General features: G+C 41.9%; 1 protein-coding gene across 1 annotated transcript in view; it reads left to right on the top strand.

Moving 5' to 3' along the window:
- Positions 1-27464, top strand: part of nova2 (NOVA alternative splicing regulator 2) — an 84630-nt gene that overhangs the window by 11740 nt on the left and 45426 nt on the right. The window contains exon 3 of the mRNA XM_071495788.1: positions 8670-8813. Coding sequence (XP_071351889.1) covers positions 8670-8813 — 144 coding nt within the window. The remainder of the gene's footprint in view (positions 1-8669; positions 8814-27464) is intronic.

The raw sequence follows: 27464 nt of genomic DNA, 5'->3' as shown, positions 1-27464 counted from the left end.
TATGGTTTCTTTTTCAAAATAAAATGTCCTGCTCAGTACCAACCACGACCAAACCAGGAGCCGAACATGCAGCTCGAGTGGAGGCACTCACTAAAGCTGCTCATTTATAACCAGTTAGTTATTGTCACTTGCACTGCGGCTACTTATACCCTATGAGTAAATTAGTCAGCCATCATCAAGAGAGGGGTGTTTCATCTCCTGCATAATCATCTCTGACATAATCCTCTCGTACGTAAAATGGGGAAAAAACAATGTGAAGAATGAAAACAGAGCAAAGTCACACCCATGGAAACATAATGCGTCTGTTTGATTGGCCTCTGCTGACTCCTCTGTTGGAGAGGAGGTTTTAGCGTAGATGATTCGTATTTAACACACATTCGTATTTAAAACTACTGAGACCATTACTTCAAAAACATCTGGACTTACTCATAGCTCGCACAATAGCCTGCACTTCTCTTTATGGCATTAAGGTAATTGCTGTATCCTGAAGTATAAGTGCATCCTTTTAGGAACCCCACAAAATGCTCCTTCCATACTTTGTGACAGCTAAAACAGTAAGAACTAATCAGTAACAATCACCACATCTGTAATTATGGTGTTTTTCTTGTTCGTATTTGGACTGAAAGTTTACATGCTCATTATGTTGTCAGCACGAGAGAGGCGCTGCGCGCAGGATGGTGGTGGGGGTGGAGGGTGCGCGTGTGGGGGGGGGGGGGCTGAGACGCTGGATCTTTGATGATCAACAAGTGCAGAAAATAGTAGCAGAGAACAATGAGTCTGACATCGTGCTGAGACATCAGGTTCTCTCAACGCGCTTCCACAAGCAGCAGTGTGTTATTTGTGTTATTTGAACAGCCTAAGTAGCTATAAACCTCAGCAGAGTCTCTCTGCTTTGTTTTGGGTCAACCTCCATCATATCTCCAGTGAGGATGCTCAATTTAGAATTAAATTAAGGGGTGCATCAGTGAACTGATGAGCGTTTGTTTCTGGATTTCTATAAAACTCAGCTTTATTTTTTTTTCCCCGAAAGCATTACCAGATGAACTTTTCCTGTTCTTTTTTTTTTTTTTTTTTTTTAAAGAATAATTTATTTCAAGTCACCCCGAGACATTTTGCTCAAACACCCACGACTGGAGAAGTTTTTTACCAGCACTTTTTAATTCACTGAGCTGTGAGAGGGAATAATGTGTGGGTGAGTGTTGCGTGACCTCCATCGGATTTTGAGGTCAGCGTTGACACCAACGGGTCAGACGAGGCTATAGCAGCGCCTCCGGCTGCTTATTATGCTTCGGTAGATCGGCATGCAGGAGTGCATCACCTGCACCCCTTGGAGGTGGGATGACACGTGGAAGCGAGCGCAGTGTATAATTACACATAATTAGAATTTGCAACAGTGACAGGTACATAAATGAGGCTTGGCTTTTCTAGAAGTGTGGGAAAAATACAACCGAATCGTGCTCTTTGTGGGCGGGGCTTACACTGGAGCAGGACGGCAGGCGTGAGTGGCAGGATAATTTCACAAAATTAGGATTCACCTGTGCTCTCTGCAGGGAGGTCGAAGGGGTTACAACTGAGGTGAAATAGTGAACAAGATATCTCAAATAAGAGTTCATTCATGTTGATATTTAATTTCTGAAATGTTTTATCACATTCCTTCATTTGCATTTTATGAACGCAACCATGTAGACTCGCAAAACTGTAAAGCATCTAATTGTAATCTTCTTAATACTTCTGCTAATGACTATTAAAATCTCACATTTGGTGGGAGAGATTACATGAAGCATTTTTACCCATGCACAAATGTAATATGTGTACATATATTGATTTAAAACACACACACACACACACACACACACACACACACATATACATACATACATACATACATATATATATATATATACACACACACACACACACACACACACACATACATATACATATACATAGGTTCCACTAGGAGAAATATATATCAATAATATATATGGTTGCAACATGTTATAGTATGTAAATATTTATCAAATTGATATTTTTATGTATACATAGTCAAATTTTACTATGGGTATTTCATATATGTTATATGTCTCTCATATATCCAGAGGATGTATATATGTGATATTAATATATCCCATTATAGGTGACATATATGGTAAGATCACTCTTCATATAGAGACATATATGTCATATATTATATTTCTGTATGGGTAGTGAACCTGTTCGTACCAAAGTCCTTTGTAAAGTCAAAACATTACATCTGCAAGTACAAAGCGGAGTTTAAGGGAGTTTGCTGCTCATCTGATATTGTTAGATATTCAAGAGGATCTTTAATGTCGCACCACCAAGAGCCTTTACTTTAAAAACAGAAAGATCTTTAAAGAGCTCAACCTAAGGTTTCAGGCATTTGCGGACTGCTATATATCAGAGGTTTTTTGAAAGAGCAGATAGAGCCGATAAAACCTGAGGAATGTTGATAAAACTTCTCTGTAAACAGAGTTATGAGGCTGTGTGGGAGGATGAGGCAGATAGTGCAGCACAGTTTTTAAGCATTTTCTTTTTTTTTTTTGTATATATCTGGAAGTCAGTGCATATTTATGAAAATTGAGTCATGGCAGTTATCAAACTGGCTAAAAGCTTATTTCCAAAGTGTAATTCAATCTGCGTTACATAACCATGTTAACAAACCCACCACTGGAGCTGTGCAGCGCCGGTTAATGATGCAGATGAGCTGTTGACTCGGTGGGTATGGAACCTCACAGGCTACTGCATAAACACCTGCACTGAGTTGGTGTTTTTTTAATAGCTTCCTAGTGCGTAAAACTGCTGTTTTAGACAGATATATACATAATATTTTCTTTAAGAAAAATAATTGGTCAGGATGTAAAATATAGTATATATAAGGATGTATAAGTGTTCTCACAGGTGCAGAAGATGAAGGGTGCGTTAGCTTTAGGAAAATCTGATTTGTTTTTTTAAGTCTAATTCAAATCTTGTTTTTGGATGTGATCCATGCTGCACATATTAATACACTTTTTAATGCTTACCATGGTAACCCATACAAGTGTTACCATGCAACAGATGCAAGTGATGAACATGAGTCACTCATTACATCCTCATATATACATGAGTCATGTTGCCAAGGTGTGTAGGCTTGTTTATGAGACGTCGGAAACGGTCTGTTTGTGGAGGAGGTGTTTGTGAGTGTGTGTGCTTGTATCTGGTTTGTGCTGCAGACACGCTTTTGTGTTTGTGTGTGCATGCAAGTGTGAGTGTGTGTGTCTCTGTGTGTGTGTGTCTGTGTTTCGTATTTACCAATTCCCCTGCCTTATTAATACGGGCTGGTTATAATTAGCCTCTATCTAAAGCAGGTCAGTCCACGGCTTCGTACTCAAAGTGGGTCACTGCAGCACAAAGAGGAGAGGAGGAGAAAATAGGAGGTGACTAGGATTAGATAGGAAAGGAATTGAGGAGGAAAGGAGGAAAGAAAAGAGGAGGAGAAGAGAAAGGCAACAAGAACAGGACAGAAGACAGTTTCAGGCCACGACCATTAGACATTTTTTTCAAGCTCAAAAAGAAGGTGCTGCTGTGAGCTTCATTAATATCAGAGGGAGCAAGAACTCAATCTGTGCAATGAACGGCACGTCATCGTTACTATTTGCAATGAATTAGCGATAGCCAGCTAAGGTTGGTGTTACTAACATGAAAATATAAAGATGGAGGAGAGAAAGTTGAAAATGTTCCTGTTGTGAAATGAAGATAAAGTTTGTCATCAGGAAGCAGTAAGAGAGGTTGGTGATGTGCCGCAGTGCAGCTGGAGTTTGACTCAAAGCGCTCAGGGCTGTGCCCCAGAATATGCCACAGTCACAACACAAAGTTTGCAGGAGACGCATTCAAACAAACAAACTGCTGAAAATAACTTAAAAGAGAGACGCGGCACAGTCAGCAAACACAGACCAAAAATCACAACCAAAATATACATTTCTCCAGCTGAAAGAAAGAGGAGGAAACAAATAATTAGACATTTAGTGTTCTTGTTACTAGCTAAGTTTAGATTACTTAGACAAGATGACTTTCAAGTGAGTTTCCTTACCAAACAGTGTGAGCCTACAGCTATCGGAGCTAGTTTCCTGTCTGCTGACCCTCCAGCATCAACGCTCGTGAATGCATGAAGTTTGTCTGCTGGGTTTTGGTATTTCTGAGCGGCATCTATGCAATTGTGCCAGTTAGCTTACGTGCGCTTTGAGAGACTCTCGCTTCAGGCTAAACCTCAGGTTTAAAAATGAATCAGACCTTTCACTCGACTCAAGCAGCTGCTTCTGAAAAATGTTTCCAGAGTGAAACTGTCAGTCCGAGTGGAGAGGAGACCAAGACGGGAAGGAGAGACGCTGCTAGGTGAGAGATGTTAGGACCTAAAGAGGAGGAAGAAGAACAAGACTTAGGGTTGAGGAGAAAATCATCATTATGTAGGTGTTTTCATTTTGTAAGAATAAACTTGGAGCTCCTGCTGTCCAAGGGGAGAGAACATTTAATTTCACACAAATCACAATTAAAGTCACAGAAAACACTTTGCCTGCTAATGCACGTCAGGGAATTCAGATTAACACAAGCTTTTAACAAAGGAGGCTAAATCTTCTAAGACAAATTAAAAAGTGTGTAAACCGAGGTCAGGTTGGTTTCTCTCTCCTCTTCATCCATGTTGGAGCTCCCTGCAGTTTGTATTTCATCACTAGCAGGGCTGAGGAAGGGCAGGGGAGTGTCAGGTTTCCTGTCTGTGTGCTCATGCTTTGACTTGGCTGAACACCCAGAGATGAGAACAGAGCCCACCCAGTACGTACAACTGAACACTCGACCATACCACCCTTTATAAACCGAGCACAGGGCTAAAGTTTGAAATGAAATGAGAGAAAAGTTTCCTCTCATGTAAGATTTAATCCAGATTTTTCATTTTCAGTTTGCAGTGCGTCTTCATTCTGAACAATCTTTATCATTAACTTTACATTAACTTTATCAATAATCTTTATCATAACTTTTTAAAAATGCTCTCAATGATCCAGACCTGCTCAGCATCACACCCTGCTCTGGGTCTATAGGTTTTTCTGCTTATGCCCAATTCAGTTGTAGTTACCAACTGTAGTTACTGTAGTTACCAGTTTCTGACTTGTTTAACATGCACATTATTAATAGAAAACCTGGAGTTTTCTGAAAGTGTTTTAAACCCTACATAGCCAACTCTGCTAACACCTGTCTGGAGTTGTCTCAATCAATTAGTCACTTATTTGTTGCCAGTGGGGCAGTTGGGTATGCAGCAGTGGGATAGATGCATTTAGATCACATTAAAACATAGACACATAGAAACACACATAAAAAAGGTGAACACTTGCACGTCATAAACATGGGAATACTTCCCACCTCCACCATCTATGCCATATATGACACGGGTGTGGAATTAGCCCAGAGGAGTCTCACCCACACAGCCTAATCATCCAAAACAAGTCCGAAAAACGTGGGCGCCTCATTGGTGTCTAGGGCCTTAAAATCATTAGGTTTACATCACTAGTGAATCTGAAGAGGCATCATTTGATGGACAAAGACAGGAATTCACATCAACTGATATTAGGCTACTGTGTGGTCACAGCCATCTTCAACCCATTCAGGTGTTTTCTCCTGTCGGTTGTTTTCTCAGGACCCTGTGTGTGTGTTCAGACACCTGCCACGTGCTCCTCCTCCCCCTCCTTATGATTCATGAGCTTTTGGGACCTCAGCAAACTCCCAGCATCTCTCTGCCAAACGACTGTAGAATCTGAGCAGAGGCCTGATCAGCCAGAGTAACTGAAAACAACTGTGTGGGTGTGCAGGGCCTTTCACTAATTAAATTTATTTATAGTGAGGTGTCACAAACACCTCCTTTCCACTGTTGTTTTGTTGCAACGTAAGTGTTAAAATGATTTAATGGGAGTTATAGCTATGAAAAGGCTTTTAAGAATACTCTTTATATGACTGTATTAGATCTGGTTGTATCTGGTTTAAGGTTTTTACATGCATGCGCATTTCTACAGTTCAGTGTCACGGTGTTCAGTTGTTCGCCTGGGTAGCAGACAGAGAACACCGGTGTTACAAGGTGCTTTGCCTTGCTAAGAAAGTGTGCCCCTGTAATAATAATCCTATTTTAATCTGCCTCCTGAGGTTACATGTCCTGGATTATCAAATATGAAGAATGCTGCAAGGGAGGGAAGCTGAATCAGTGACAGTTTAAAGAGACACAACACCAAAAAGCCATGTTGTATGAAATAATAAAATCTAAATTTTTTATTATTTGATGATGTGAGGACCAAAGAGGTTATAGATTTGAGTCCTGATAACATAAACTAACTGAGGTGGTGTCTCAAAATAGCTATGTAGTGGGAAAAAAAACACTGATGGTTCAGGATTTAAGGCTGTAAACAGAATGACACAGACCAAACATTTTCTGACAGTTTTCAGTTTCCTCTCACACGCTACATTGTCAGGGCAGCAGCGCGCTCCAACCAAAAGGTCACAGGTTCAGTCCCGTCGTCGCTTCAGGTCGACTGAAGCTTCGCTCAGCGTCACTGAATCTGTCCCCGCTCTGAACAAAATGATTCAAACACGCTGTGACCTTTCGGTTTGTTCCCCTTTGGCTTCAGTTCATTATTTTTCACAAAAAACTGAAGCAGAAATGTTGAAGCTGTTAGAAGTATCTGGCAAATTACAAAAAATTACATTAACTTGAAAATGTTAAACCTTATGAAGTGAGTCGACACACCTGTAGCTCAGGCTGTCTTCTATTCAAATGCAAATACAACATTTTCTCTGACAACAGAGAGCCACTGAGGATTTGCCTCAGCAGGTTTGGTGACATCAGGATTTTACTTCAGTAAACTGAAGGGAGCTGGTTTAATAACCGGGGATGGATTGTGATGCTCTGTGGCACAGACCAACAAAAAAGATCAATAAAATCATATGGTGCAGTAAACTGCAGCTCTCCGTCACCAGTATTTGATTTTTCTCCACGTGCCTTCATGCTAACACTTCAGTTTGTGATGAGTTAGTCTGATGAGGATGTCGGATATTTCCGTAGATCCACAACTACAAAACACTGCCTCTCCTCTTCATCGTCATCATCAGCACATTTCATGCAGCAGTGGGGGTTAACAGAGGATGACGAGAGCAAACCCATACACAAATGTAACACATGTGCATATGTTGAATTTCCACATATGAAATGTATGCACATATGAAATAAAAACATTTATGTAAAAATTAAATATAAAACCTGTAAGAAATGGGATCAATTTCATATATTGACATATATGTCTAGCAACGTATACGTATGTTTAAGTATGTGTGCTTATATGATAGACTTATATAAATATATATCCATCCAAAAGCCCGTCAGTATATGTTGATATTATACATAGTAGGGCCAAAAAGTCTGACACCACTTTCCCTGAGCTGGGGAGACATGTTTAAAATTTAATGAGACATTAATAATAAAAACATATATAAGCATATAGAATTTTTATATGTACGTATGTTGTCTTAATGAGCATGCATATATACATTAAATATATGGTTGCAACATGTTGTACCACAAATATACAAATGTATAGGATGTATATAAGTGTTAATAGCATATCCCCATTGTTAATGCATTTAACAACATCACTCTTTAAACAATATGTGTCATATATTACATTTCTTTATTGGGAGTGAACATTTCTGGCTTGCAAGGCTTTTCCTGCTTTTCCTCCTCCAGGCTGATCAGACAAATGTAATTTTCCATAAACAGTCAGTCACAAACAGTCAACACAAGACCTCATGAAGCAGACGACATCCTCCTTTCACATCCAGAGTTTACACCATCCTCTTCAGTGCAGGTGTAGCTCCAGTGGGATTAAAAATATCTGAATCTCTGCTTCTCTGCTTTGTGTTTGTTTACATGAGCTTATCTGCACATGGTAATGAGTGCGTGTGTGTGTGTGTATTTATGTCATGGCGGAGCATGTGGTGTTATGCATTCGCTAGACGTCACTTCCACGAGGGTCGGTTGAATCTGATTGGCTTTAATAACAAAAACCACAGAGCAGCATCTTCCTCAGCTCCCTCCCCTCGTGCCGAAGCGATGACGAGGACCAGATTCCTCAGGCCTGACGCTGAAATTAGATCAGACCAATCTAGAGAGAGTGTTTAGAGGCTCGCGTAAACGGACGTGCAGAGAAAGGGGAGAGATAACGCCGGCAGGAAATCATCAGATTATGGAAATAATTAGTTGTCATGGATATCAGTCATGGAGAGACAAATTATTCTGCTTTGGCGTAGTGATGCGGCACCCGCTCGCATCTGTTCTGTCAGGCTGTGATTACTGACAAACACTTTGCTTCCACTTCACAGTTTACACTCCTTCAAACCAGATGATCCCTCTGTTGGATGAGAAATTATTTTTTTCCTCATTTTAGTCAAAAAAAAATTGTAAAATTGCTGCAAATTGTCATAAATGAACAAAAACATTCAAACAAAAGGCAGGCATGAGGACAAAGGGTTAACAATGCACAGCTCTTTGTAACAGTTTTCTCTTTCAGCTTCATGTAAAGTTAAAACAACCTAAGCTGCAGTAGCTGTCTCTCTGACTTCCTGTTTCCTGTTTCCTGCTGCAGAGGAAGGCGAGTACTTCCTGAAGGTTTTGATTCCCAGCTATGCGGCGGGTTCAATCATCGGGAAGGGAGGACAGACCATCGTCCAGCTGCAAAAAGAGACTGGAGCCACCATCAAACTGTCCAAATCCAAAGACTTCTACCCTGGTAAGACTCCACCACCAGTGCTGCTGCTGATGGATGGATGCATGGATGGATGGATGGATGATGGGAAAGTACAGGAAAACTTCATCCTTAAACTCTTCTTCACTTTAATTTACTGTTTTCACTATATTTAGGCAAAAATAATGACATAGTCTATTACATATAACGTTATTTACAAGATTCAAACCCAAACACAGAAGCACAAAATATGACTCTCCAAAAAAAGGAAAAGAAGAGAAGATTTAAGATTAAATTATTATAATGATACATTTTTACATTAAACATTGCATATGTGTTTTTTCAGGGTAATTTCCCTCAACACACGTTGTCTACATTTGACCACTTATGCATAGAAATAACAAATTGTGCCATTAAATGTCAAAATATCTGCACTAGAAATGCAGGATGCACCACAGCACCTGTTCAAACAGTGTTTAAGTGATAGAATAAGGTGAAGTTTTGCTCCATCAGATGTGCAATAAAGATACATTTGAACAGTGATGGATGGATGGATGGATGGCTGGATGGATGGATGGATGGAACAGCTGCCCGTCCATTTATCCCTCTATCCTCTTAAAGGAAATGAAGGATGGAGGGAGTGAGTCGGGATGAACAGATGGATCAGTGCAAAGTGTTTTGACCCATTAAGGAAGCATTTCATTATCTCAGTCTTCATCCATCAATTTTTCATAATGTTAAAACACACACCGACAAACAGTATACTCACACACACACACACGGTATATACACACACACACACGCACAGAGACACACATTGTACACATACACACAGTGAACAGTTGTCTGTGTTTTACTGTTGTGTGGCATTTGAGTGAGTTTCCTTCAGTTTCCTGCTGCTCGTTGTGATGGACATTGACAATTAGAAGCTGTTTCTGTGGAATAGATTTGGATTTGTCTGTGTGTGCGTGTGTGTGTGTAGCCCTATGTTTATGTTGTGAGTTTGTGAGTCCTCAGGGATAGAGGGGCCTTGACTGCGTTCATGCTGCACCCAACACACACACACACACACAAACTCACAGTCCATTAGAGATCAGGATTTCAGGATCAAAGGTGAAATTGAATTTGTCTTAATTCTTAATTCTGCCCTGATGTGACATGTGACAGGACCAGTGAGGTAGGGGAGGCTGTCTTTGTGTGTGTCTTTGTTTGTGTCTTTGTGTGTGTGTGTGTGTGTGTGTGTGTGTCAGCCTGCCTGTACTGTCTTGCTGTGAATTGTGGTTCGGGTCATTTGCTTGAGCTGTGGAGGAGATGAAACTATGAGTAGCATGTGTGTTGTTTCTAAAGAAACGTGTGAAAGTCCTGTAAATGCAACTCATCTGCTGTAAAATACTTGTATGAACTTTACTTTATATCTTTTAAAGGTCCCATATTTCACACTTTTCTGTTGTAGTTTAGGTTTTAATATTCACAACAGGATATATTTGTGGTTTCAAGAACCAAAAACCATCTCTGTGCAGTTTTACATCTCCTCTCTCAGGCTTCTCTCTGTAGCTGTAGTAACAGCAAGTCAGTGAGCCAATGAGGAGAGAGGATCTGAGCCTCTCTTCTGATTGGCTGACTGTTTCCTGAGTGATTGAATAAAAATATAGCAGATTTCAGGCGAACACTCAGAGAAACCAAATCTTGCAGGTGTGGATGGTGGGTCCAGGTGGGTGGGGCTTGGGGCATGGCTGAGAGCGGTGACTGCTTTGTTGTGACATCACAAAGTTACAGAAGTCCTGACGGCTGGTTTTAAGGCTCAGTTTCTGAATACAGGATGTGTGCATTTCTCTGTGGACTGAGGCTTTGATACTGTCACAGTATTAATACAGAACCTAGACCTGCTTTATAATTAAAAAAACACATTGACATTGGGACCTTTAAAGAAAACATCTGGCTACAATTTTTGAAATCAAGGTCATCTTTGTGAATCCCTGTAAACTGAAGTAGTGTGGAGGAAGCACTTTGACACCGCAGACTGGGGTCAGCATCCTGTGCTCCACATCTTGTTGAGCTTAGGTTCTTAACCTCCTGATGGAGTTAGGAAAAGATGGTGGTTTGGGTAAACACTGAAAAACGCTTATACTTCCTGTAAGCATTGACTTTTTCAACACTTAACCAAGACCACAATCTTTCTCTAACCTCAACCAAGTGCTTAGAGTTACAGTACCTAAACACAACCATGAAAACATAAAACCCCCAAGTTCAATTAAAGGTTTTGCATGTTGCATGTTTTCAACTTTTTACCACACATGAACCTGTTTCGTTTTGTGAAGACAAACTACATTTCCAGAGCTGAGCTGAATATCAGTTGACATACACCATGCATGTGTCTCTCTGTGGTTTGAGCCCCACTCTGCCTCCACTTTGTATAACCTCAAACCACGTGGAAAAACGACATTGTGTCATGATTTAAGTGCCTTCATATGCATCCAGTTCAGCTGTGTGCATTCACTGGCAGGCTAGCTGGTGGCAGATAGTCAGTGTGGCGAAACATATTTATATGACCCAAATTTATTACTATGATGCATACTTTTCTCCGTAAGAAATAATATTCACAGCCTCCGGGGTCCCTGCAAGAAATAAAATAACCCCCGGAGATAAAATAACAGTCACATGCTTATACCGCACCAAAGCGTCAGCAGTCGTACTCAACAGTCCCACCTCCAGTTAAACTCCCAGCAACTTCTCAGTGTTGTTGTAGCACCTGCGGAGTCTCTGATGTAATTGCTGGCCCCGAGCCAATCGCAGCGTGAGGTTTCTCCAGCTCTGCTAGAGACTTGTTGGACACACAGTGTGCCGCTCTTAAATATGTTTCAGAGCTTCATCTTGGAATTAATGTTGGAAGTTTATGTTGGTTTCTGTCTGTAAAGGGACACACAGAGCTGCTGCTGCTGCTGCACAGATTAAGATGTTAATGAGAAAGAAGACAGAGAAAATGTTTCACCGGTGACGAGGATCCACACTTTTCCATCTTTAGTCTCAAAAGCACAAGTTCAGTCAACCGGTCCAAAATGTGTTGGCCTGCATCCTGGGCCTGGACTCTCTCAAATGTCTGATTAAATAAAGTTCAGATAAAGATGTAAATTGAAAAAAAAAAAACAGATCCTGGACTTTTCTTTAGGTTTTGAGACATTAAAATTTCACAGTTTTTCAACTGTAAAATAAACTTTTTTTCTGCTGTCAGGCAAAGCTTTAGTTCTGATGTGTTGCTTTTACTTTGAATTAAATGAAACATACTCAGCATCTGTCTTTCTGAAACATGAATTTGAGTATGATGTTAGAAATAAGACAACACTCTGAATAATTATCCTGTAAAGCCACAGTTGACTTCATCCTGTGCTCTGTTTTGCATTTACGCTCTTTGTTCCTCTGCTTTAAACTCCACCATGGTCTCGAAGTATTTATTTGGTTTGAAATTCAGCTCTCATTCTTGTCATCTTGGTGTGTGTTGGTGTGTGTGCGTTTAAGCCTGTGTGAATGTGTGTGTATCAGTTCAGTGTTGGGGTCTGCAAACAAGCCGCCGTTGTCTGACATGGGCACACAAGACTTCTGAAATCTCTGCCAGCTTGAACAGATGCAAGGTGCAAAAGCCTCCAAGATGCACACACACACACACACACACACACACACACACACACACACACACACACACACACAGGCATGCTTGTACATAACGGCACTTCAACACAATAAATTCACTGCCAAACCCATAAACATATATGGTAAAATATCTTACATGAGCACTTAAAGACAGTTTGCACATTTTCACAGAGGAAGTCCTTATAAATCCACAAAAATATTCACACTCACACACACACATGCATCTACAAACAGACACACACGCATCTACAAACAGACACGGTTTCCAGTCTCCTGGGGTTTGTTCGCCAAACTCGCCACAAAGCTTAGAAGAAGTGAAGAGAAAGAGGCGAGGAAGGGAGACAAGTGAAGAAAGAATTAAGAAAGAAAGAGAGGGTTGTATGGGCCCCAGTCTGAAGGGAAGGACTGAAGGAGCTGTGTGCACGTGTGTGTTTGTGTGTGTGTGTGTGTTTGTGTGTGTGTGTGTACACCCTTCCTCTGCACTGAAGGGGGCATCTGTATGCAAATGAGATAGGTTCTTCCTGGGTGACAAATCAAAAGGCCCACCTGCTGCAAGGACCAGTCTGTGTGTGTGTGTGTGTGTGTGTGTGTGTGTGTTGGGAATGACAGGGCCAGTCTAATGAACAGAGGAGAGAGTTACTGCTGTGTCTTGGCCAAAGCGTCTCATTCCTCTCCTCTCGCTCCTCGGAAGGCATCAGTGCCCCCCTCCCCCACTACTCCACCACATGCAAACACACACACACACACACACACACACCGTCATCCCAGCTGTCATGGAAAACCTGGCAGAGGTCACTGAAGTTTTGTGAATCTCATCTCATTGTCCTGGGAAATGTTAAAAAAAAAATGTTTAAAGTTGCTATCACAGCTCCCTCATTTGAGCATGTCTAACTTCCTCTTTTTCAAAATAAAGAAAATCACTCATAGGTTTGGTTGATGCTGTCCAGTGTAAGCTATACTTATCTGGAGACTTAAAAGGAATAAACAATAACCCAGTTAAAGTGATGTTGAGAGTTTTGCCTGCTCGACGCTGCTCCCACGGAGTGAGAGCAGCGTTGAGCCAAAACAAGATGTGATCCAGCAACAAGAAAATCTAATATTTATAATAAGACATGTGAATTACTTTCCACAATGAGATCATCACTTCAAAACTAAAATAAAGCACCTCTGGCTCCTCCACACAGATTCTTTATCACAAAACTCTATCAGTGTTTGGCAGCAATTAAAGGACAGAAAGTTGGCGACATCTCAAGCTGGCTCCTGCAGATTAAAGATGAAGTTAAGATAAAAACAAAATCCCCCAAATTGGATTTTTATAGTCAATACATGAATAAATAAATATAACATTTTCAAAACTAACTCTGTAATTGTCCCCTGGGGGATATGTAGTCGTTCCAGCAGCACAGTTAATGTGACGAGAGAGGATGCAGCGCGGAGAGACACAAAAAGCCAACTCGAGGCTAAAAATAGAAAAATTGGAGACAATAAAAAAAATCAGCGTATTAGGATGTAAACAGTTTCTACATAAGCAAGTTCATACAGTACAGACTGCTGCAAACTAGAGAATAAGGACTCTGGTTTCAAACACATGACCTTGTCTTACCCACTTCTCCTTTCCTCGGCCTACATTCCTCCGCTCATCCATCACATTGCTCTCCCTCCATCCCTCCTTTCCTCTGTCTCCTTCTCAGACCTCTCTCCCTGTTTATTCATGCATCCTTCGATCCAGCTCCAGCTCACCCATCAGTCATTTCTCCCTCCTTCTCTCCCTTGTACTATTCCTTCACCTCCTCCCTCCCTCCCTCCTTCCTTTTGCTTCCTCTCCCATCTTCCTCTCCCCCTCCTTCCCTCCGTCTCTCGCTCCATCCCATCTATCTGGAGAATAGTGCAGCAGCAGCACTTAAGCCGACGACCAATTAGCAGGGAGCAGCAGTACTGGGGGCCCAGACAGGCCACTATTCATCCTCACACACACACACACACACACACACAAACACACACACACACACAGACAGCACTATGCAACCCACCATTCACTATTATGGCACAACAGATTTATTACATACTCATACAGTACAAGGCAGTGCCGCCTCCAAATATAGCTTCTCTCTGTCTCGCTCTCTCTCTCTCACTCTGTCTTTCTCTTTCCCTCTCACTCGCTCTCTCTCTCACTCGCTTTCTCTCTCTCTCTCTTTCTCTCTCCCTCTCTCGCTCGCTCTCTCTGGGCTAACTGGGTACAAAAGGGCACACCAGTATTTTATGACAACTCTGCATCTGCAGAGCTTCAGTCAGGAAGAGACAAAGAAAACATATTTTCCATTTACTTAAAAGGACATTTTTTGTGACAGAGAATAACACAACAACACAAAACCATGTTAGCCGGCACAGACAAACGAAAAGCTGTATTTTCTCATTTCTAAAGATAAATGACTTAATCAACATTTTCTAATATAAGTATATAAAGATCTTTAACAGTCTCCAGCTGACTAGTCTTGTAGGTATAATTTCTTGAAACAACAGAATCAAATAAATTACTGTAAAAAAAATCTGAAACTTTCACTGCTCCGTCTAATGTTTCCAAAACTGAATTTGTTTAGATTTTCGGAGCAGTCACTCAGTGAGCAGTACAACGACTACATCTATCGGTTCATCAGTCTGTGCAGGGAACAAATACGGTCGCAGCCACTCCACATAAAATATTCATTCACGACACCTGTTTTATAATTAGAATCGACCCACTTCCCTCCTCTTCTTCTCCTCTCCGCTGAGATATTGACCTCGGGTCGGACACGGAGGCAAAGCCATGAAGACAAACTAAAAGCTGGAAATGAATTAGTATTGATGCTGTCAAAGTTTCCTCCCTCTGTCCTGTTGCTGTTGTATGGCTACAGAGTTTCAGAGCCTCGGGGCTGAGTGTATCACTGAGACGGGTGCTGAGGAAATATTCTGAGTGTTGACTGAACTACTGCTGATGTTGGAGAGTAGAGATGGAGTCGCATTCTGCAGCATTTTTACAGTGGAACTGGGACTTATCATAGCAGTAATGCTCAGCACGGTGCATTTTGTAAAGATTTCTTAATCATATTTGGAGGCATGTGGCTGAATCTGGACTGCTCCATCCTTCAGTTTAGTTTGTTTGTCTGGGTGAAACCTCAGGTGGCACCGTCTCATTTCCTGCAACCTTCACAGTGCAGTTCTCTCTCAGCTAAAATGACCCCGAGTTGAATGTGTCTCATGACTTTGCTCATGAGATGACAAGTCACCAAAGCATCCAGTCAAGTGTCTTTACAAACGTCACTTCTTCATCTGCAACGTGAGTAAAAAAGAAAACTTTTCCACTGTGATCTGAGACATGACGTCATCATAAGTAGAGTCTAAACAGTCTGTGTATGTGTGGGGACAATAATATCAGTATCTATTTGTGCCCGTGCACCCCCTCCCAGAGTGGGACACATTCCTGCAGAGGTGACTTCACGACCACATATAACCCACTTGAATGAGCCCAATCTCAACTGAATCTGATTGTTAATGAGACGCGCTGCAGGACGAGGAGCACATGTTCTGTTCTGACTCACGTTCACACACAGAGGCGGGAGCAGATTAGTTTCTCATTAGTATCTGAGAGAGGGCTGCAGCTCCGCTCAGTCACATGTGATAAGAAAAGAACTCCACACTCACTTCATCATTAGTCAAAAATATGTGGACGCTAAATTATTACTTCTCTATGATGTTTGTCCACATAATTTATGCCATGTACTGTATGAAAAAAAAAGCAGACTCTCTCCTGATCACTTCTGGTCTGAAACTCGACCTTGATCACTCTCTCTCTCCATCCAACCATTTTCTTTTCCTCTTTTTCTTTCTCAGCAGCCTCCCTCTCTCTCTCTCTCTCTCTCTCTCGCTCTCCGTCTCCTCTGTCTGTCCTCTGTCACAGCGTGCCACCATTTTAGAGCTTTGTCTTTAATCCCACGCCATGATTGCGGTTTTCAGTATTTAATATCCCGTCTGCACACACACACACACACACACAGCGTACCAGCACTCATCTGTCCCAAAAGGCCACATGAACTAACATACTAACACACACCTTACTCACACACACACTCACACACACACACACGCCTTTATCAACATTACTGATTTCAGCACTCTAAGCCTCTTATGCTGCTCTAAGCTCTCCTACTGAGAGATGGAAAACTGCAATATTACATATCACACACACACACACACACACACACACACACACACACACACACACACACACACAAACATGCATATGCAACTGTAATGAATTTCCTGTTTGTTAGCCATTTCCCATCTTCATTAAGTGACTTATTCATTACAAATGTCTGCTGTTTATCAGTTTTAACGAGATGATTTCCATTAAATTAGATTCCTACTTTGGTTCCGTCTGAATTTGTCAAATTACTACGGTAAATTGACGCCAGTTAAAGTGTCTGCAGTCTGTCTGAGCTGGAGCGTCACAGCTGATCAGAGCACAGCCGAGATTTAAACCCCTCTCTGTGTTTGTGTCATTACTTTATTAACGATATGTGAGTTCGAAAAGAGATCGTCAACACATTTCTGATTCATGGTTTGGGTCTTATCATTAATCAGGAATCAGTTTTTGTGATTTGTTTGCTTTGGCACTGACAGCACTGAAATGAAACCTGCTGTATAGTGTTTATTTTAATGCCCCTTGTCTGCCTTTTTATTGTCTCAGTTACATCATACAGGTGTTAATATGGGCTGTCCCAGATACATAAACAAATACAAGCCGCAAAAAGTGATTACTTTCACTCGCCATTACTCTCCTGACCGCTTTTGTAAATCAGCTTAATAATCATTTAGTTTAGAAAACTTTTAGTCCATAACTCAAATGTTTTCAATTTAAAATTATGTTAAACAGAAATAAGAAGCAAATCCTCACATTTGTGAAACTGGAACCAGACAATACTTGACATTTTTAGAAGGCAAATTCATTTAACCCAGTGTCTGTTTCATGACACTAATGAAATGAATAAATAAATAACTTACATGTAGTGAATTCAATGGAGCAAAAAATCACAGGGGAGTGATTTTATCGAGAGGCATAAAATATATAGAGGAAGTGATCTGAAACTAAGGACACACAGATGAAGCATTGAGTGTGTGTGTGTGTGTGTGTGTGTGTGTGTGTGTGAGAGAGATGTCAGCCAGCAGGCAGACAGGCTGAGTAATGCCTCAGTGCCAGTCAGTGCCACGCAGGCTGACGGACAGATGATCATATCCCAGCACTTGAGCTGCAGCACTCCCATGACCCTCACAGGCTTCCATACGAGGCAGAACTGTTATTCAGATTTGTACAGCAGCAGCTTTTTGAGACAATGAGATGCTGCATGTCTAAAAAAGATGACAGCGGATTTTATGAAATAAAAAGATCGGTAGCATGACAGAATAACCATGAAGTTATATTTAAAGTGAGCCGTCGGTAGCTGGTATTATCTGGTGCAATGAGCCCTATCTCCATTGTTTTCTGTCATATGATCCTTTATTTGATGTAACAAAGAAATAGTGAGAGCAGATACAGCCTGTTCACTTTATGCACACATGACAGCACTTAATTAAAGTTTTTTTGAATGACAAAAGCTTTGAACAATCAAAATCAGACACGTCTTTGTCTGCTGCAGGTCACCTGCTGTAGACCTTAAAGGGTTACATTCCTATCTCCCACACCGGATCATCTGACAGATTTTACTAATATTGAAAGAAAACCTTTTCCTCCTTCCTCAGATAGACACATTGGAATAGATAAATTGGAGTAGAGGAGCTTTGTAGTTAAAAAGGTCAAATTAAAAGTGGTGGAAGCTTGTTGCTTCCCTCTGAAGTGGCTCTCTGAGTGTGTTTCTGTGTTCAGAGGCCCCGCTGGGACCTGAACCTTGAACGCTGGCAAGGTCACTGATGTTCTCCAACATGAACTCATGCAGAATGAGACCCCTTAATGCAACACTGACATACAGCTCCGTCAGCCACCTCAAAGACCCCGACCACCAGCCTTTGATGCACAGGAAGCTGCAGACGAAACAGGGAGGCCGATGATAAAATATACTGTACATGACTGCATTACACTTAGAGTGTTTTGCAACGTCAAGTCATAGTGCACACAGTTCAAAAGTCAAACTGTTATAAATATGATGCAATACAGTGCAACAGCACCACAATCTGCAGCCACAGAACCGAATCAGCAACTCTCTTAAACATCATGAGTTTAATTAATATTGTGTGTGTGTGTGTGAGTGTGTGTGTGTGTTGCATTGGATTGCATCACGTTGCACAGGTGTCCCTTTTTAATGTGTCCACCCAGTCTGTGGGAAAGCACTGCTTTTACAGTGGTGACAGTAAAAATGTTCTCATAACACTCGAAATAAAACTAAACTGTCTCTGCACTTGTCTTAAATAAACACAGTAGAAGTAGCAGACAAATCGCCTGGAGGTATGATGATGTTCTCTGATGAATCTGAAGAATAAATCAGCAGGTAAAGTTTGAAGATTAATTGTTATATTTACACAGTAGTTTAATTAACTCTATAAGAAGAAACTGAGTTCATGAGTCTTAGAAAAATTATTCTCTAAGAGGGTTTGGCTTCTGGTTTCTTTGAATGAATTTGGCTCTAACCCTAATTTCATGGACAGGATATGCACAACCGTTACAATATACAGGTGTCAGACAAGACAGGTGTGTTATAACTGTCAGATAGTCACCCCCCCCCACCCGCGGCATGCCCGGCATGCCAGGCATGGCAAATCAATCTCTGCACCACATCTGTCACATGGAGGGCTGAGACAGGACGTCAGGGTGCACCCACCTGCTGTAACAGAGCCCGCATTTCCCTTTTCTGTTCTGTGTAACTTCTCTCCTCACATTTTGTTTTCTGTTATTCTGCCTACGGTAGCCTGCAGCATTCAAACCAGCAGAAATGATAATTAGAAATGAAGAAGCTGGTGATCAGTATTGGTTTTCCTTCACCTCAGTGCTTTCTCTTTCTCCATTCGCTGCCTTCGTGTTTAGACTTTCAATAAGGGAGTGTTGAGGGTCCCAGCGAGGCCAATTGTAAATAGAACAGCAGGAATATGGACGGCCTGCCTGCAGATCAATGTTCAAAGTGTGTGTGTGTGTGTGTATGTGTGTGTGTGTGCGCGCAAGTGGTCTGTCTATAAATGTGTTACTGACTGTTGATATTTAGCTTTCTAGCTGGTGTTCAGCCTGTGTGTTTACGTATGTGTGTGTGTGTGTGTTTGTGTATGTGTGTGTGTGTGTGTGTGTGTGTGTGTGTGTGTGAGTAAGAGTGAGAGAGTGTGTGTCCTTGGGAAGTGGTGGGATAATGCAGTCTGCCAGTGAAATACGACTGTCATAAACCCCACTCAAACACTTTCACTGCCTCTCATCCTAAAGTGCACACACACTCACAATCACACAAGACAAGCACACACTCCCTTTGAATAATCACCATTGACCACAACTGCAGATGTGTGTGTGTGTGTGTGTGTGTGTGTGTGTGTGTGTTTGCTGAGATGATCCCAGTGTTCCCTCACTCTGTCGATAGAGCAGTGGAGACATGACGTCCCTGCCGGCCAAACTCAAATCCTCAAAGTTCTTGATCAGTGACCAGCATACTAATGATAACTAACATAAATCTCCTGTAATGCTGTAATGAGCCACTCAGTTCATGAAAGCTTGGACTGTAAAAGCTCAGTGTTTCTCTTCTGTAGAGAAAAAAAATCATCTTTCAAGCAGCAAATGATGTTTTTTTATTATCAGATATTCTCAACAAAATCAAGGTTATTCTTGTAATAATTGTGAAAACTAAAGCTAAAAGTGCAGAATTGTGTGTATCTCTCAACCTGAAGCTCTGCCAATTCCTAAAAACATTTAATTGAAATACTATATATATGTATATATATATATATAAAACCTGCAATTGTATTGGATGTGTATATTCTTTCCCCTCTCACTCCATAAATCACAGTGCAACCCTCCAGGCTGAGAGCTGCTGTGATGAATGGGATTCACTTGGATTCACATCTATAAGCCTCATCCTTTAATATTAGATACACACAGACAGACCAGCAGCGATCTGCAGCTCACAGACAAACAGGAGTGTTTTTTTTTTGTTTTTGATGACAGAACAAACCTGAACTAAATGTGGATTTTAAATTGCTTTTGTTTTGTCCCTTTGTAACAAACAAAGTATCCCCGTCACTGATACTGACCTAAAGAACTGGACTACGAATCCACAGCTACAATAAACTGAGAAATCACCAGTATGGAGACATCTCAGTCAGGACAGAAACAGGCTCCAAAAAACAAAAAAAAACAAACTCCAAAGACAGTGATGGCAGACTGAAGAGGGTCCTGTCTCCAATGTTAAGCATGGACGGCTGTTTTATTGTTTACGATGTGAGAAGAGACTTTTTTCTTTGCTTATGTAAGTGAGAGGAGGAGTAAAAGAAACATGTAGCCTCCTCGTGCAGTACTGAATAGAGACTCCAGCAGTGAGTGTGTGTGTATGTGTGTGTGTGTGTGTGTTAAAGAAAGAGAGAGAGAGAGAGATAGAGAGAGAGGAAGAGAGTTAAAGAGATTCCACCTGCCACTCACAGCATCATGGCGCCCTGCAGCCACTCAAACTGCAGCGTCATTGTAAAGGCTGCTCCAGTCTCTGCCGTGCCCAGCTGAGGTGCGTCTCTCTGGGTGACAGAGCCGCCGCCGCTCCCAGGCTCCGCTGAGGCCTCCGGCCTGACAGGACACAGCTTGGAGGCAGCTGGACTCCTGCATGGAACTGTTAAATACATTCTGCAGTGATGCACTTGGTCCACCTCCAGGTCTGTTTAAGACATGGAAAACTCATTTCCAACAAGGACACTGACTGCTTATCTGCACAGTTTGTCACTCAGTTAGTTTCCATGCTGACTCTGTCAGTATTTTTCATTTCAACCAGATTCAGATTTTTTTTATTGCTGAAGTAGCATCAAATTCTAATGGAAAATAATCTGATTTAAGCCAAATCTTTCCCTTTCTTAAGCCAAATAAAACATGTTAAATTTGTGTTTTTTTTAAGTGGTGCAGGTCAAAGGTCACCAGGCACCTTGTGCATCTGCTCATTTATAAAATAAAATAAAACAAAATGGGATTGTCAGAGAGAGTTTTAACCTCTAATCAGAGTTTTGGCTGCATATAAACATGAGTCTGATTCTAGTTTCCATTTTGAAACGGAATTTAGTAAAAAAAAATCTTATTTTCAAACCTCTTGACCAACATAATTTTATTTCTTTTAAAATTAGTGTTTATCTTCACTTTTCTCCATATATTCATTGGTAGCTTGTGGTTACTGCCTTTGACATTATCTACCTTTTCTAAAATTTTCTGTCATTTTCTGTAACAACCTGCTTTTCCCACATGGATCATTAATGATTCATGTGATCTAATCTAATCATCTGACTCAGTGGCTGCAACATCAATAACAGCTATAGCTTCAGTCCAGGCAACAAACATGAAAGAAAGTCTGCAAGTTAACTAAGAGGCTCAGTTAACAAAGTAAATGCTGATAATGTTATTATTATTTGTGCCTGTGCACGTCTGCACGGGCCCAGTTGTGTCAGTGCGTGTGACAGATTGAAGAGCCCAGTCAGCACACAGAGAGGAGGGGGAGGAAGAGGGGGAAGGGGGGGAAGGAGTGAGCGAAAGAGAGAGTGAAATAAAGAGGAGAAAGGAGAGGGCAGCAGGAGGAGGAGGAGCAGTTGAATGTGCAGAGGTTTGTATGAGCTCTGAGGGTTTCCAACTGTCACAGACAATAGGTGGAGGCAAGGCGCTCCGTATGACAATAGGCTCTTTGACCCCGGTCAAGCTAGCAGGGGGGGAGGACGGGGGAGGGAGGGGACAGAGGGTGTCCCCATCTGCCTCAGAAGAGAGAGAGAGAGAGAGAGAGAGAATGTGTGTGTGTGCATCTGGACTCTGCAATCTGTGTGCAACTGCATGTTGTTTGATGCACACATGCAGAAGAGTGGAGATCATCACAGTATCAGCTGTATCTAACCAGCAGCCTGCACTGACGGTGCACTGTGGGCTGTCGTTGTGTTTGTGTGACATCTCAAAACTCTTCAAATTTCTACCTGTTCAACTTGTGTCTGTGTCATATTGTGCAGCAGCTGGAGTGAATCTGCATCTGCTCACATGACCACGTCCAAGGATCTCAGAAATTCACTGCGCTCAGTCTGACCTTTAGATTGGTTTTGTTTTCATGTGATGCAGTTTGTGTAAATACTCTGCGCTGGTGACGCAAAGTGCTTCCACTACAGGCTACGACACATACAGAGGCTGTTCCAAGCTCCTTAACAAATGACCTGTGAGTTTTTATCTCACTGTATCTGACCCTGAAGATTCATAAAGCCACTGTCTTGGATTAAAAGCAGAACTTTACAGTAGGGAACGCTGGAAAGTCGTGTGACCAACAACAGATGGTTAATGTTATTTTTATTGTGACCCTTTGACGACTCATTAAAATCTTCCATGACCCAGGCTTTCAAAAACAGCGCTTCAGGCTGAGTCTAAGTCAGCAGACTTTAACTGATGGATGTCTCTTGCCCTCCCTGTCTCTCTCTCTCTCTCTCTCCTGTCACCCAGCTACTTGTATCTGTCAGTTCTTATGACAAAGCTCCTCTCTGTGAGGAGCTTGGCTAAGCAACGTGGCTCAGGCCTCTTCATAAAACATCTTTATCATGTGCAGACACACACATATACACACACACACACACACACACACACACACACACACACACACACACACACACACACACACACACACACAGAAGCACACACATACACAGTGTGCAATTTCAGCTGCTTTGGCTGTACAATATTCCCTGCTTCTCTTTCCCCATAAATAGCAGACATAGCCAGATTTGTCTCTGTGTCACCATGGCGATTTGCTGCTTTCACGACCTGCTGTGACGGTAGCACCGCAGGTCTTGGTGGATGAGTGTGTGTGTGTGTGAATGTGGAATGTGTGTGTGTGTGTGTGTGTGTGTGTGTGCGTGTGTGTGTGTGTGTGTATGTATGTGTGTTATGTGAGAGATGCAGGTTTGTAGATGTACACACACACACTCACCCCCACCCCCATTGGACAAAGCAGAGGATTGTGGGACTGCACACCCGTTGCCTTGGTGATGAGAATCAAAGTGACAGCTCTCCTAGAGGAGGAGTCCCCCCCCCCCCCCCCAAATCCCCCTCCTACCCTCCCTAGCAGGTGTAAGAGAGCGAGGGAGACAGAGAGATGTCTTTCTTCCCGTCTTGGTTGGCTTCCAGATCCTCTCGCCTTCTGTCCTTGAGAGTCGCTGAAATAAGCAGTGCTGGCAGGAAGTTGAGGCTGTAATTTGTGTGTCAGCTTTTAATAACATCATAAATTGTGTATGCAGTGGGATAGATGCTTGGAGGGCATCATAAGACTTATTATTTAAGCAAACTACAAGGCTACATCAGAGGATCGCAAAGCAAAAACACAATATGCAAGAAATGTGAAAGCTTTAATTGTTAATGCAGCAGCTGCGCTGTTAAAATAAAACTTTATTACTTCTTTCATTTCGATCAAAGCTGTTAGTCAACTAATTCAATACAAATCGAATGCAGTGCTGATCCAACACACTTTCACACATGCATACACTGCAACATATGTGCTCCATCCTGATTGGCCCTCCACAACAATGACACTTAGCGTTGGTGGTAGTCATGGCAACGTCCCTCTGGTTGCACAAAGGGGTCAGATCTAAAAGGTCTAAATCTGGTAATGTCTCTGAGTACCTCTCTCTTATACACACACACTTGCTCACACAGATGGGTGTATGTGCGTGCGTGTGTGTGTGTGTGTTTGTGTGTGTGTGCTCTTAAGGAGCAGGTTCCTTCACTATAGAATAGGAGTGGCATTCCCTTTAAGGAGGAGGAAGGTGAGTGCAGCAAACAAAGAGCCTCATTGATGAGAGGGAGAGAGAAAGAGAGACATTGAAGAGACACAGAGAGAGAGAGAGAGAGAGAGAGAGAGAGAGAGAACCAGTTGTAAAATTGCAATTTTTTTCATCTTTACAAACCCCCAGTCTCTGGCAGAGGGACAAAGGTAGCCCTCTGGGACCCCTTAACCCCTCTGTCTCACACACACGTACATACAGACACACACACACACACATACACACCCCTCCCTCACAAAAGAGCTGGGTCCACAGCTGCCCCAAGTCCCCCATCCCTCCCTGCTTCCATTATTGTTAATCCCCTCAGTGAAAGCTCGCCCCAGTGTCTCCCCCTTTCCCAACACCCACGCCCCCATATAGGCCCCGCCCCCCACCTCTACAACACATATACAGCCCCATATCCCTCCCCCATGATGATCCTCCCCCCTCTCCCAGTCTGAGGTCTCACAAAGCTGTCAGCTGTTGTATCGTCTCTCTGACACACTGGCTGGACTCTCACTTTAATTATGAGGCTGTGAGCCTGATTAGTGTGTGTGTGTGTGTGTGTGTGTGTGTGTGTGTGTGTGTGTGTGTGCACGTGCGTTAGCATGTCTGCATATGAGTGTGTAGTTACATATGTTATGTGATGATGTGTGTTTATGGTCAGGGGTCAGTGTCGGTGACTGATGGATATCCACAGAGAAAGGTGCTGATTGGCTGATGGGGTTCATGACAGGTTGATATTTACCCTGTCTACCATCTGACGGCCTCTTTCTTTCTTTTTTCTTTTCTTTGTGCTTTGTTCTTTCATTTATTGTATTTTTATCTTTTTCTTTTTTTGCCTGATAACTAAATATTTTCTGTCATTTTCTTCAATCGAAAGAGTTTTTATTGGCATGAATTTCCACCGATGAGCAGTCTCTTCACCTTAACAGTGTTTACCTTAAAGAACACCACATTGTTCTCTTGTCTGAGCGTTTTCCAGCAGTCATCAGTTCTTTCATGTGTGTCGCCTCATCAGTAAGCGTTCTGTAAAACTCTGCTTTCATCTTCCTCCAGCCTGCAGCCGTCTTTTGTTTGCTACGTTGCTATAAATCATACCATCACGTTCCATATGGTTGTCATTAATAAAGATGAGGTCACACTTCCAGTCAGACCCCACCCTCCGCGCTCACATGCACATGCACACTCACTCATTACACACACACTCACGAGGAAGCACACATGCATGATGTGCACGTGCAAATGTGCAGATACACGCTCTCAGACACTCCCAGTCAACACTGATACTTTGTAGAGAGCGAGGCATATAGATAGAGGGAGAGAGAGAGGGAGCTAATTAGTGTTTTAGCTGATTGCTAATTGCCACTTTCTTCCACCTACTTACACACAACACTGAGAGAGAGAGAGAGAGAGAGAGAGACAGAGAGAGAGAGAGAGAGAGAGAGCAGCAGAGACATCATCTACTCCTGTCTTTATCAGAAACTCTTGTCATTTACTTCTAATTACACACACGTCCATCACGTCTTCATTAAGTCTGCACACACTCTCACCCACATGCCATGGATTCTGACCTCACTTCATCATCAAGCAGTTTCCAGGTGAAGCTTTTTTGATCTGGTGTCCGACCAGTAGCAGGATGATTCACAAGTTACTGTCCCACTGTAACTGAGCGCAGCACCAGGACAGTAAAATGTTCTCCTCAGCCATCAGAGGCCAAGCACACTGACCCAGAAGTGCTTATCCTGGGGTTTTGTGTTGCAGTTTGTCTGTTCAGCCCCACGTCACAGTGTCTGGGAGGGAGCGGTGTGGCAGTGCAACATCTGACACTCAAAAAAAAAAAAAATCATAGCAGTTGCAACATGCAACATGCTGCCTTTGCTCAGGAGGAATTAATCCGTTACATCTTTAAGCCACTTACAAAGTAGATATTACAAGCTGATGAATTCTGACAGAGTAAATTTAAGTTTTTCTGTGTCATACAAGCTGGGCAGCAATTCAAAATGACTAGTTATTGAAATTCAGTGGAGTCATATCATAATTGGATCATATTGTGTTTTCATTTCACAAAGTTCTGGTGTTTCCAAAAAAAAAAAACGAGTACACAATCACATTTGCTTTAAAAATTCAATTACTGAAGTTTTTGTGTTAAACATTTTTCTGGCTTCTGGATTTTATATATATTTACCATATATCTTATATATTGATGTTGACACTGATTGTCTGATATATGACATATACCATATATTGAGGTATATCATAATGTGCAAATATCTGTAATTAAAATATAATCTGATGTTTTGCATTACATGAGCTAAAACACTCTTGAAGTCTTCTATAATTATCTATTTAAGCTTTTAATTACAACTTGCTCTAAAAAAAACATCATGATGAGATGATATCGCAGCTCTTACTGATGAATGGAAAAATAATCTTATTATAGCGACATACTGATATGGATTTCATAGCCTTAGATGTCTTTAATGGACTGACGTACAGTATCTGCCTCTGGATAATTACTGTAAGAAGTCTGCTGTTAACCAAGGAGGATCCTGTTATTCTCTGCTACAGAGGAAAATGAAACTGAAACTTAAATTTACAGGAACTTTTGATGGCCAGAGTCACTTCCATTTTGCTCTTGCAAATCAAAACTGTTGGTGACAAGAGACAAGACTGGAAAGAAGCCAGAAAACAACTCTGACTGACGGTCCACAGCCTGGATCAGATTCCTCTGCTCAGACAGACTAAAAGGAATCAGTCCGACTTTTGCTCACTTGTTGATCTCATTCCTCGCAGTGTAAGCGTTGGGTCAGAGCTACAGTGCAGGTCCTCTCCTTCAGCCAGAGTTTTATTTGTTTTTCCAGTGTGGATTTATGTCATGTTGGACGAGCGGTGTGTATATGAGAGTGAATTCTCAGGCGGTTTTACTAGCGGTGCGTGAACGCAGGAGCCGGCAGAGTTCAAGTGTAGTTGAGGATGTTTTGGTTTGTGAGACTCAACTGCACAGTTTTCACTTTCTGAGGCTACGTGTCCTCAAAGGGGAGCCAAGTCCCAGCTCACACACACACTCACACACACACA

This window comes from Trachinotus anak, unplaced genomic scaffold (assembly GCF_046630095.1).
Source record: "Trachinotus anak isolate AG129_WGS33_773 ecotype Australia unplaced genomic scaffold, CSIRO_AGI_Tana_v1 ptg000014l, whole genome shotgun sequence".
Lineage (NCBI taxonomy): Eukaryota > Metazoa > Chordata > Actinopteri > Carangiformes > Carangidae > Trachinotus > Trachinotus anak.
This window is presented reverse-complemented; position numbering and strand designations above follow the sequence as displayed.